A 12,706-nucleotide genomic window follows, 5' to 3' on the forward strand; every position below is an offset into this window, starting at 1 on the left:
GACCAAACTACACAGCTTCTCCCATGCATTATCCAGGGGGGAGTGCTTCACAGATGGGCTCCGTTGTTGTGTTTTGGACAGGGAGCACAGAGCGGGTTCACCCTTGAGAGAAGCAGCCAGAGAGCGAGAGAAATAGAGTGGCTGCCTTGCCTGGCAGGCCAGCACAGCAGAGTGGATGAAATGTGGAGAGGATGGGTCCAGCTCCATTGGGGAGTATTTGTGTTCCTGTAGAGGGGGCTGATTTAGCTGAAGTGGCATGTAGGGAAGAGACAGATGAGTAATTGGCTTCCCCACCTTGCTGTGTGGTTACTACTGAGGCTGTCAGCTGGGGGAGAGAGAGCAGGCATTGAGGTGAGACGAACACTGGACTGCACAGACAGAGCACCAGATTGCTTATGTGGTCCTGGAGGCAGGTGCTTCGTTCGAACAATAGGGCTGAGCTGTATGTTCATTAGTAAACAATTGGCCGACCCCGGGAAGGACCGACAGGGTGAGGAAATTGCCCCAGTGGTCAAGTCCACCTCCAAATATGCACAAACTCATGCCCTGAGAGCACTCTGTGTACCAGCTGGTTGGCAATTGTCTGTTAAAAAGTTCTCTCTCTGCACCCTGGATGGCAGGTTGTGCTGTCAGCGTTATCAGACATCTCGTTCTTCAGGGAGCTGATTTGGAGAGCTTTGTTCTGCCACTCTGACTTCCCAGAATCTCTCAGTAATTTGGGTGTGTGAGGGGCTGGGCAGGGAGGGTTGGTGGGGTGAGGAAAGGATTGGGGGGAGTTTGGGGGAGAGCTAACAGAAAGGGGGGAGGAACTGCAATAGCCCTATGATTCCATCCATTCCAAACTATTCTTTGCATCATTTTGGATTGGATTGAATTCTATAATGAGAAATGCTGGGGTGTGGGGGGAGATCCCTGTGGTCTCAGCTGTGGATAGGGAATGAGGGTTACCTAGTCAGTTGTTCAACTGAATTCAATCAACTGAAATGTGTCTTCCGAACAATAGAGATGATGGTGATGGATGAGTCAAGGCTGGAGCACAGGGAGTTAGGCTCCCTCTGATAGTGGAGATGGATTACACAGACACATCTACCTCCATGTACTGATAATGTGACTGGAGCAAGCAGCACATATACACTCTGACCTATTTCGGGCTTCCTGGTCACTAAAGCTAGGGTGACTGACTGACAAGCATATTTTTTTCATCACCCACTTTGTGTAATGGCACGATTCAAACAGTGTGGATCTATTAAAATCTAATCGAATTGTATTTGTCATCGAAATACAACAGGTGTAGACTTTACTTACGAGCCCTTTCCCAACAATGCAGAGTTAAAAAGTAAAAAAAATTGAAATAAAAAAACTGAATACTAACACAATAAAAACAAGAACGAGGCTATATATAAGGAGTACCGAGTCAATGTGCAGGGGTACGAGGTAGTTGAGGTAATTCAGAATGTACATGTGGGTAGAGGTAAAAGTAACTAGGCAATGAGGATATATAATAAACAGACTAACAGCAGCGTATGTGAAGAGTGAAAGTGTGTGTGTCTGGCGTCAATATGCATGTGTGTGTTTTGTGTGTGAGTGATTGTAGTGTGTGTTTTGTGTGTGAGTGATTGTAGTGTGTGTTTTGTGTGTGAGTGATTGTAGTGTGTGTTTCGTGTGTGAGGGATTGTAGTGTGTGTTGGAGTATCAGTCCAGTCAGTGTGCATAGAGTGGGTGCAACAACAACAAAAAAGGGTGTCAATGCAAATAGTCCGGGTAGCCATTTGATGAACTGTTCAGCAGTCTTATGACTTGGGGGTAGAAGCTGTTCAGGAGCCTTTTGGTCCCAGACTTGGCGCTCCGGTACCGCTTGCCGTGCGGTAGCAGAGAGACCAGTCTATGACTTGGGTGGCTGAAGTCTTTGACAATTTTTAGGGCCTCCCTCTGACACTGCCTGGTACAGTGAGGGAAAAAAGTATTTGATCCCCTGCGGATTTTGTACGTTTGCCCATTGACAAAGAAAGAATCAGTCTATAATTTTAATGGTAGGTTTATTTGAACAGTGAGAGACAGAATAACAACAAACAAATCCAGAGAAACACATGTCAAAAATGTTATAAATTGATTTGCATTTTAATGTAGGAAATAAGTATTTGACCCCCTCTCAATCAGAAAGATTTCTGGCTCCCAGGTGTCTTTTATACAGGTAACGAGCTGAGATTTGGAGCACACTCTTAAAGGGAGTGCTCCTAATCTCAGCTTGTTACCTGTAAAAAGACACCTGTCCACAGAAGCAATCAATCAATCAGATTCCAAACTCTCCACCATGGCCAAGACCAAAGAGCTCTCCAAGGATGTCAGGGAGAAGATTGTAGACCTACACAAGGCTGGAATGGTCTACACGACCATCGCCAAGCAGCTTGGTGAGAAGGTGACAACAGTTAGTGCGATTATTCGCAAATGGAAGAAACACAAAAGAACTGTCAATCTCCCTCGGCCTTGGCTCCATGCAAGATCTCACCTTGTGGAGTTGCAATGATCATGAGAACGGTGAGGAATCAGCCCAGAACTACACGGGAGGATCTTGTCAATGATCTTAAGGCAGCTGGGACCATAGTCACCAAGAAAACAATTGGTAACACACTACGCCGTGAAGGACTGAAATCCTGCAGCGCCCGCAAGGTCCCCCTGCTCAAGAAAGCACATATACATGCCCTTCTGAAGTTTGCCAATGAACATCTGAATGATTCAGAGGACAACTGGTGAAAGTGTTGTGGTCAGATGAGACCAAAATGGAGCTCTTTGGCATTAACTCAACTCGCCGTGTTTGGAGGAGGAGGAATGCTGCCTATGACCCCAACACCATCCCCACCGTCAAACATGGAGGTGGAAACATTATGCTTTGGGGGTGTTTTTCTGCTAAGGGGACAGGACAACTTCCCCGCATCAAAGGGACGATGGACCGTCAAATCTTGGGTGAGAACCTCCTTCCCTCAGCCAGGGCATTGAAAATGGGTCATGGATGGGTATTCCAGCATGACAATGACCAAAAACACACGGCCAAGGCAACAAAGGAGTGGCTCAAGACGAAGCACATTAAGGTCCTGGAATGGCCTAGCCAGTCTCCAGACCTTAATCCCATAGAAAATCTGTGGAGGGAGCTGAAGGTTCGAGTTGCCAAACGTCAGCCTTGAAACCTTAATGACTTGGAGAAGATCTGCAAAGAGGAGTGGGACAAAATCCCTCCTGAGATGTGTGCAAACCTGCTGGCCAACTACAAGAAACATCTGACCTCTGATTGCCACCAAGTACTAAGTCATGTTTTGCAGAGGGGTCAAATACTTATTTCCCTCATTAAAATGCAAATCAATTTATAACATTTTTGACATGTGTTTTTCTGGATTTTTGTTGTTGTTATTCTGTCTCTCACTGTTCAAATAAACCTACCATTAAAATTATAGACTGATCATTTCTTTGTCAGTGGGCAAACGTACAAAATCAGCAGGGGATCAAATACTTTTCCCCCTCACTGTATATTACTCGTTAGTCTACCGTTTACAAGGCACAGTGACCTTGACACAATGAACTGTACATGTCAGTGGCTTTTCAAAAGCATTGGTCCCAAGATGGAATCCACAGGGCAGTGCAGAGACAGTGTCACCATCACATTGCATTCCCACAAAATATTGTCTTCACTTTTTCCACAGTGGCTACAGTAACATTGGTGCCAGGCTGCGACTCATCACTTATATACAGTCAGAAGTCTGGTTTGGGTTTCTCCATTGCCCTATGTTAATATTTCAAATCAATCACAAAGGCAGCCCAAACCTTCCCATCTGATAAAGCTCTGATAGTACCAGTCCCTGACAAATGATGTAAAGCCTGCTGTCTCCAGGAGAAGATTGGATTTTCAGGTCTGCTGATTTGCAGCGAGATTGAGCCTGAGTCCCCCCACCTCAATCCATCCCCCTGGTCCTCTTCGTAAGGAGACCTTGGGGGATTGGGCTTTTTTTAAGCACAAGATTCATTATTGCAATTAAAAATAATGCCTGAAAACCCCATGAGGTAACACACAAACATATACACACTTTTATACAAATACATACAAGACATATACACACTTCTAGAAGAAACAAGAAACCATAGCCTTGCTATTTGTCCTTAAACGAAGCGTTGAGTGACAGCATCTTGAGTCCTATGGCCTTAATTTATATGTTATTTGTCTTTATTTCCCAGCGGTTTACAGGCAACAGCCCCTCACAACACAATCAAGGTCAATCTAATCCTGCATTGTGACAACGTGTCGTATGTGTCCAAACGAAAAGGAGAGCGCCGCCGCCACGTCAGCTGCTGCTTGAGCGTCGTCCATCCAACCAGGAGGCTCCTGAACTGCTTCCCCAAGCCATGTTTCACACAAGTTTCCTCTAGGTTCAGATGGAGGATCAGCTTCCCCTCTCCCAATCCTGACCTTAACCATACGTAGGGAAAATGCTAAATTCAACCTACAACACAGCAGAGGAGCATACGTACAAGGAGAAAAACTGACCAAAACTCAAAACATCACGTGACAAAATGTTTTTGTGGAATCCTATTCCCACCATTCCAACAACAAAAACAAATGGATTTGTACGGATCTACTTATCACTAGTACTTAGCTGCCTTTCATAGAAAAACACCCATTGGGATTAACTACTTTTATGCCTTGTGTAAAATGCAGTCTGTAATGATAATCACTTCCCTTTAAGCCAAAGCAGTAATAAAATAGAGCCTTTTCCCAATTTCAAAAATGTGTTTGTTCAACGTGGAAACAAATTATGTCCGGACAGATTAGTTCTGGTACTAAACTGGTTTGAACAAAATCATGTACAGTATGCCAGCCACACCCGAGCCCCACTCCCTCACTACATCTCATTTGTAATTGAAGGGTTTCCATAGTAATCGCAAGCACCAGTGGTATTGTCGTCGGTGTGTAGATGGAAGATTGCTGGTTAGAGAAAACCTGGAGTGAACTGCAGAGCGCAATATCTAGAGGGCACAATAAGACGAGCCAATAGTTCCTGATTAGGGTGTGTTAGAGGCAAAACACATCCAATAGAAATCCAATATCATTTATTTGATTCATTTGAAATACAGGTCCTATTAAAAAAAGTTTTTTCATTTGACTGAATAAAAAACTAAGAGCAAAATATACACACTAATGCTTAGGCTTTAGTACAATCAGTCACAGTCATAACTGCAGTACAACAGTAAACAACAACGATTGGACTGAGTCTATCTCACAACCATTGAGGATAATCACATTGAATCTCCTTCAGTACTGTTGTTTTGATAAGGTACACTTGTCTTTTCAATTTTAGGTGCACTACATCCGATGAATAAAACAGATCAGTGGTACACATGAAAAATATGAAATATTACAAGGACTTGCACTGCTGCAATGTTTTTCGTTTGTTTTAGGATTATCTATAGAACATAATGAAGTATTCTCTTCAGAAAGAGAAAAATATCCAGAATTGGACAAGATCCGTCTTGATCTGTCCTAGGATTCCATACTTGATAAGACCTGGTGGTTTATTGGATTACTGTGAATACATGATATAGTCTCTACAATCCAAGCCAATGTTGCTTTGTTTTTTGGGTGCTGCTTCTCCGCTAGTATGATGACTGCGGTCAGTGTTGCCGGGTGATGGGGGTGTTACTTGAGGTTGAGGAGGTGGCGAGAGTGAGTGTGGACAGCTTCTACGAAGGCACCCACGTTCTCCGGGTCCATGTCAGGGTACAGCCCATGGCCCAGGTTGGCAATGTACCCTCTGGTGCCAAAGCCTTCCAGCATCTTTTTCACTATCTCTGATATACGCTCCTGCATAGGCAGAGATAGACAGAGACAAATAAGCATCACTTTTGAAAGTCCGGTGCCTTCGGAAAGTATTCAGACCCCTTGACTTTTTACACATTTTGTTACGTTACAGCCTTATTCTAAAATTGATTAAATATATGTTTTGCCTCATTAATCAACACACAATACCCCATAATGATAAAGCAAAAATGTATAAACAAAAGAACCCTGAAATAACATAATTAGATAGGTATTCAGAGTCTTTACTCAGTACATTGTCGAAGCACCTTTGGCATCAACAACAGCATTGAGTCTTCTTGGGTATGACGCTACAAGCTGGCACACCTGTATTTGGGGAGTTTCTCCCATTCTGCTCTGCAGATCCTCTGAAGCTCTGTCAGGTTGAATGGAGAGCGTAGCTGCACAGTTATTTTCAGGTCTCTCCAGAGATGTTCGATCGGGTTCAAGTCCTGGCTCTGGCTGGGCCACCCAAGGACATTCAGAGACTTGCCCGAAGCCACTCCTGTGTTGTCTTGGCTGTGTGTTTAGGGTCGTTGTCCTGTTGGAAGGTGAACCTTCACCCCAGTCTGAGGTCCTAAGCAGTCTGGAGCAGGTTTTTAAGGATCTCTCTGTACTTTGCTCCGTTCATCTTTGCCTCGATCCTAACTAGTCTCCCAGTCCATGCCGCTGAAAAACATCCCCACAGCTTGATGCTGCTGCCACCACCATACTTCACCGTAGAGATGGTGCCAGGTTTCCACCAGACGTGACGCTTGGCATTCAGGCCAAAGAGTTGAATCTTGGTTTCATCTTGTTTCTCATGGTCTGAGAGTCTTTAGGTGCCTTTTGGCAAACTCCAAGCGAGCTGTCATGTGCCTTTTACAGAGGAGTGGCTTCCGTCTGGCCACTCTACCATAAAGGCCTGATTGGTGGAGTGCTGCAGAGATGGTTGTCCTTCATGAAGGTTCTCCCATCTCCACAGAGGAACTCTAGAGCTCTGTCAAAGTGACCATCAGGTTCTTGTTCACCTCCCTGACCAAGGCTCTTCTCCCCCGAATGTTCAGTTTGGCCGGGCGGCCAGCTCCTGGAATTGTGTTGGTGGTACCAAACTTCTTCCATTGAAGAATGATGGAGGCCACTGTGTTCTTGGGGACCTTCAGTGCTGTGGACATTTTTTGGTACTCTTCCCCAGATCTGTGCCTCGTCACAATCTTGTCTCGGAGCTCGACGGACAATTCCTTCAACCTCATGGCTTGGTTTTTGCTCTGACATGCACTGTCAACTGTGGGACCTTACATAGACAGGTGTGTGCCTTTCCAAATCATGTCCAATCAATTGAATTGACCACAGGTGGACTCCAAACATCTCAAGGATGATCAATGGAAACAGGATGCATCTGAGCTCAATTTCGAGTCTCATAGCAAAGGGTCTGAATACTTATGTAAATAAGGTATCTGTTTTTAATTTTTTATTAATTTGCAAACATTTCTAAAAACCTATTTTCGCTTTGTCATTATGGGGTACTATGTGTAGATTGCTAAGGAAATTGTTTTATTTAATCCAATTTAGAATAAGGCTGTAACGTAACAAATTGTGGAAGAGGTCAAGTGGTCTGAATACTTTCTGAAGGCACTGTATCGTGTATAAGTTATAGCAGCAAGTTCCTGGCACATCAACAACAGTTGCTGGTTAATGTGCTTTTACTGTACAGTACCTTTGTACTGAAACATTTCTCTTTGCCAATATATACATTTCTTGGATCTCAAAAAACCCTTACTTTGGGGGCATATAGCGCACAGGGGTCCATGTTCCCCTGGAGGCTAACCTTTCCTCCAGTTCGCTCCCTGAAACCATAGACAAGGGGTTTATTACCAAAGGTGTATTAACCTGGAGTTCAATCAACAGTGGACCGAACCACCTGGTTTTGTTGTTGACAAGATAAATATAACCTTTCATTAAAGAATGTGAATCCAATTTCAACATATGACACAATACCTTTAGCAAATGTTGGCTCGGTCACTGACTGTCTAGGGAAATGGCTTGTGATCTGATTTCTGTGAAAAGGGTTTATGTTCGTTACCGCGCTGAGCGAGGATCGACAGTCCAATCCAAACCAACAACCTCGTAGTGGGACTGAGAGAGGTCCTCCAGACCATAGTGGCCGTCCTTGGCAAACACAATCTGTGACAGAACATACAGGACATGAGGGCGATACAGAACAGTCCAGGGAACTTTAAAGACACACTGCAGTGAAAAACTAATTACAAAACAATTGTTAAATATTGACCGATGTCAATATTGGAGACCGATGACATGCCATACAATGATTAAAGGCATAAAAAAACCTAATGTATTTCTGACTACTCCAGATGACAAGTCTGTAGAGGAAAATATTTGACAGTATAGTGCCATCTACTGGTGAAATATCACATTACACTGGTCAACATGTTATCGCACCACAAGAACCAGTAAGCCTTTTTTAAGCATATTGTAGGCGATGATGAACAAAAGCTTGTCTTGAAAATCTATTGACTTGAAATCCACAAAGAGGATGAGGATGTCTGTGTTGTGTGAAAATGAAGAAGGGACAGTCTGTGTGGGCTCACCAAGGGGACATCCTGGCCTGACTCCTTCAGCTGGTCCTTGACCTTACGGGCGATGTCTCGGAGGTAGGGCAGAGAGAACTCCCGGAACTCCACTGGGCCCAGACAGCCAGCATGGGACTCAAACACCTGCAAGGCCTGGGGAAACACAACAATGTGCCATGTATCGAGACAGGACTGTGTCTCCTGTATGTGTCTATGATAGGGGCCCTAAAAGAAACCTACATGAATAAATCAACATTCTAGCAGTTCCTAGATATTGAGCTATCAGATCATTCATGCCATTCATGAACATCTTCCCCTTGTCCAATTAAGTGCTGTAAATAAAATGATCTACCCTCTATTCAACTGATCATTTTCCCATGAGCAAGAACTCTGGGCTAGCAGTTCATTTTTTAAAATTTATTTCACCTTTATTTAACCAGGTAAGCTTGTTGAGAACAAGTTCTCATTTACAACTGCGACCTGGCCAAGATAAAGCAAAGCAGTGCGACACAAACAACAACACAGAGTTACACATGGAATAAACAAGCGTACAGTCAATAACACAATAGAAAAAAAAAAATCCATATACAGTGTGTGCAAATAGCGTGAGGAGGTAAGGCAATAAATAGGCCATAGTAGCGAAGTAACTACAATGTAGCAGATTAACACTGGAGTGATAGATGAGCAGATGATGATGTGCAAGTAGAGATACTGCTGTGAAAAAGAGCAGAAAAGTAAATAAAAACAATATGGGGATGAGGTAGGTAGATTGGGTGGGCTATTTACAGATGGACTATGTACAGCTGCAGCGATCGGTTAGCTGCTCAGATAGCTAAGATAGTAAGATGCAGCTGGAACACAATCTCCCAGGGTGCCTTGCTTACCTGTGCTCCAGCAGCCACCTGTCCCAGCAGGTACTCTACTATGATGTCAGTCAGCATCTTTAACAGCTGGTGGCTGGCTTCAGGGTGACGGTACAGCCAGCGCTTAGCCTTGGATTGCGTTGTTGAGCCTCCCCCCTCAATCATATAGGTCATCAGGGTCCACTACAGGAGGAACAGATGATGATATGGGTCACTTTACTGAAGCCTCTAGTCTAAGAACACCAAGATATGACACAAGGCTGAAAAAAAGTTTATTTTGACTATTGAAGTAACCAATAGATTCTGTATTGAAAAGTGATGTGTGTGTGTGTGTGTGTTCCATCTCACCGGGGCACCAGTGAAGCCGATGAGAGGGACCTTGCCTTCCAGTTTGTGGCGTGTCAGTGTAATGGCCTTGAAGACGTAGCCCAGCTCCTTGTTGACATCCACCTTGGACTGCAGGAGCAGCAGGTCCTCTGGTTCCTTTAAGGGATCTGGGAACGTAGGGCCCTTTCCTGCCACCATCTGGACATCCATACCCATGGCCTGGGAGCAGGTACACACACACAGAGTCATTAACCGGTTAAGCAAAAGCATAACGTATACTGTCTCTGAGTTATGTGCTTCCTCCTATCAATACACTACACAAATAGATGACCTTCTGGCCAGAAGGTTCTCTCTTTGTTTAGTATGTAGAGAGGAGGAAGCACAACACTTGTGATTGAACTAAAGGCAAAGAAAGATCTGCCTCAGACAGGACATCTCTTACCTGTGGGATAACCAGGATGTCTGAGAAGATGATGGCAGCATCAAATGGGAAACGTCTCAAGGGCTGTAAGAAGAAAAAAGAAGTGAGTGTTCTCCATCTATGCTAAGATGTTTAGTGTTAAAACGTGCTGGTTTAACACATGCAATGATTACCTGGAGAGTGAGTTCACAGCAGGCTGCAGGTGAACGACATGTTGCAAAGAAGTCCTTTCCCGCTCTGGACTCGCGGAACTCTACAAACAAATAGGCGAGCTTACATGTCAATGCCAACAGACACTAAGATGGATAGGTCCACTCAACAACATAAACCTACTGATACTTGTAGTGTTAGTTCAACGTGTGTTTCTAGGTCAGTGAAGTACATGAGTGTAGTCTCGAAAATATGACCCTAGGCAACAGTAGTGACTAGGGTCTGGTTTCTATGACAAACCCTTTTGGCAACTTCAATAACAAATATGAATAAATCAGGGGTGGGTCCACCTCAGACAGACAAACCACGAGGCAGACATGCCAGAATGTTGCAATTCGAATTCAAAGTGGTTTAAGTCAAGGTAGTTGATGCAAACTAACCTCTTGAGAAATGCAAAAACAACCTCTGATCTCCATCTCGCTAGCTACAATGATGTATTTTATTGAAGCGGATAAAGTGGTGACGTATTTGGTATTGTATTAGGATCCACATTAGCTGTTGCAAAAGCAGCAGCTACTCTTCCTGGGGTCCACACAAAACATGAAACATGACATAATACAGAACATTAATAGACAAGAACAGCGCAAGGACAGAACTACATAAATTTTTTTTAAATGCACACGTAGCCTACATAACAATACATACACACAAACTATCTAGGTCAAATAGGGGAGAGGCCTTGTGCCGTGAGGTGTTGCTGAATCTGTTTTTTGAAGCCAGGTTTGCTGTTCATTTGAGCAATATGAGGTGGAACGGAGTTCCATGCAATAACGGCCCTATGTAATACAGTGCGCTTTCTTGAATTTGTTCTGGATTTGGGGACTGTGAAAAGACCCCTGGTGGCATGTCTGGTGAGCAATTTGAGATTTTCAACACGTTTCTTATAAAAAGAAGAAGTGATGCAGTCAGTCTCTCCTCAACTCTTAGCCAAGGGAGACTGGCATGCATAGTATTTATATCAGCCCTCTGATTACAATGAAGGGCAAGAAGTGCCGCTCTGTTCTGGACCAGCTGCAGCTTAACTAGGTCTTTCTTTGCAGCACAGGACTGGACAATAATCAAGACTAGACAAAACTAGAGCCTGCAGAACTTAGAGTGTGATGTCTTTATTACAGACAGACCTCTCCCCATCTTTACAACCATTAAATCAATATGTTTTGACCATGACAGTTTACAGTCTAAGGTAACACCAAGTCATTTAGTCTCCTCAACTTGTTCAACAGCCTCACCATTCATTACCAGATTCAGCTGAGGTCTAGAACTTAGGGAATGACTTGTACCAAATACAATGCTCTAAGTTTTAGAGATGTTCAGGACCAGTTTATTACTGGCCACTCATTCCTAGAAAGACTGTAACTCTTGTTAAGGGTTTCAGTGACTTCATTATCTGTGGTTGTTGATGCATGTATGGTCGAATCATCAGAAATACACGGACACACATGATTTATTTAATGCCAGTGGCAGGTCATTGGTAAACATAGACAAGTAGGCAGTGATGTAGTTCCTGTATGCCGAACTGACGTTCTGTTAGGTACAGACTTGTTAAGCCAGAACATTTGAAAATGGTGGGAGGCAACCCGGGTGTCTAGAGAGACTAATGAGAGTGTGTCGTAGCCCAGAGACCCACCTGGTAGGTAACGTCCAGCCTGTCTCATACACCACACAGGCACATGAGGGGTTTCTCGGCCACGGCATGCAAGAAGGAATGCATCATTCTTCAACTTGGGGAAGTCTTTAGGGCTAAAATTGAAATAAAATGGCAAAGGTGGATGTTTTAGAAGTTGATATAAACAAAAGCCATAACGACACATTTAGTTGGTAACATTCTTCCTAATTTTAACAATTCGTTTTAATCAGGGGCAGGGCTGCTCCTCCCCTCCCATGCTATCATGTTGGGCACACTACAGTGTCCTGCACAGGAGCAGGGGATCACAGAAGATAAGTCACTCTTTCTGTTATCAGCTACACACAGTGGAACAACGGTTGAATGAGATGCTGGTGAAATCATCGTGAGATCTTTCTCATGCAACATCATGGTGCCAGTCACATAAATGCTTTATGCAGTAGCTTCCATTTATGAACCCTGACATAATCTTCATCACTGGTCGACACTTTAGTTTGACAGAAATGCCGCTGCTCGTGGTCATTGGTGGGTAACTAACTAGCTCATATCACATATCAAGCATGAGATTCACAAACAACACAATACACGTGTCCTCATGCTAGATTGCATTTTTTTTGTAACGTTACGAACTAAATGGTTAGCTAGCTAGTCGGCTTAACGTTAGCTACATACCTAGCTAGCCAGGTATACAGTCAGATAATATACATACAGTATTAAATCGTCCTTGTCCATGATGGGGATGATGTTATAACGGCAGAAGAAGTTCAGAGATGCTGTTCACTTGTCCTAGACGTCAGTGGCACACTGCTGCCTGATTCTTTCTTGACTGTCATCCATAATGTTGCACGACCC

General features: G+C 43.8%; 1 protein-coding gene across 1 annotated transcript; it reads right to left on the reverse strand.

Moving 5' to 3' along the window:
- Positions 1–5,077: 5,077 nt before the first annotated feature.
- On the reverse strand, positions 5,078–12,618 carry dcup (Uroporphyrinogen decarboxylase). Its single transcript, NM_001140242.1, is given in 10 exon segments — positions 5,078–5,845; positions 7,599–7,665; positions 7,902–8,002; positions 8,428–8,562; positions 9,294–9,455; positions 9,621–9,818; positions 10,042–10,104; positions 10,194–10,273; positions 11,858–11,970; positions 12,564–12,618. Coding segments are annotated over 10 exon segments (1,107 nt in total). The 5' UTR covers positions 12,587–12,618; the 3' UTR covers positions 5,078–5,680.
- Between the last annotated feature and the right edge of the window lie 88 nt (positions 12,619–12,706).

Source organism: Salmo salar, chromosome ssa03 (genome assembly GCF_905237065.1).
Source record: "Salmo salar chromosome ssa03, Ssal_v3.1, whole genome shotgun sequence".
Taxonomy (NCBI): domain Eukaryota; kingdom Metazoa; phylum Chordata; class Actinopteri; order Salmoniformes; family Salmonidae; genus Salmo; species Salmo salar.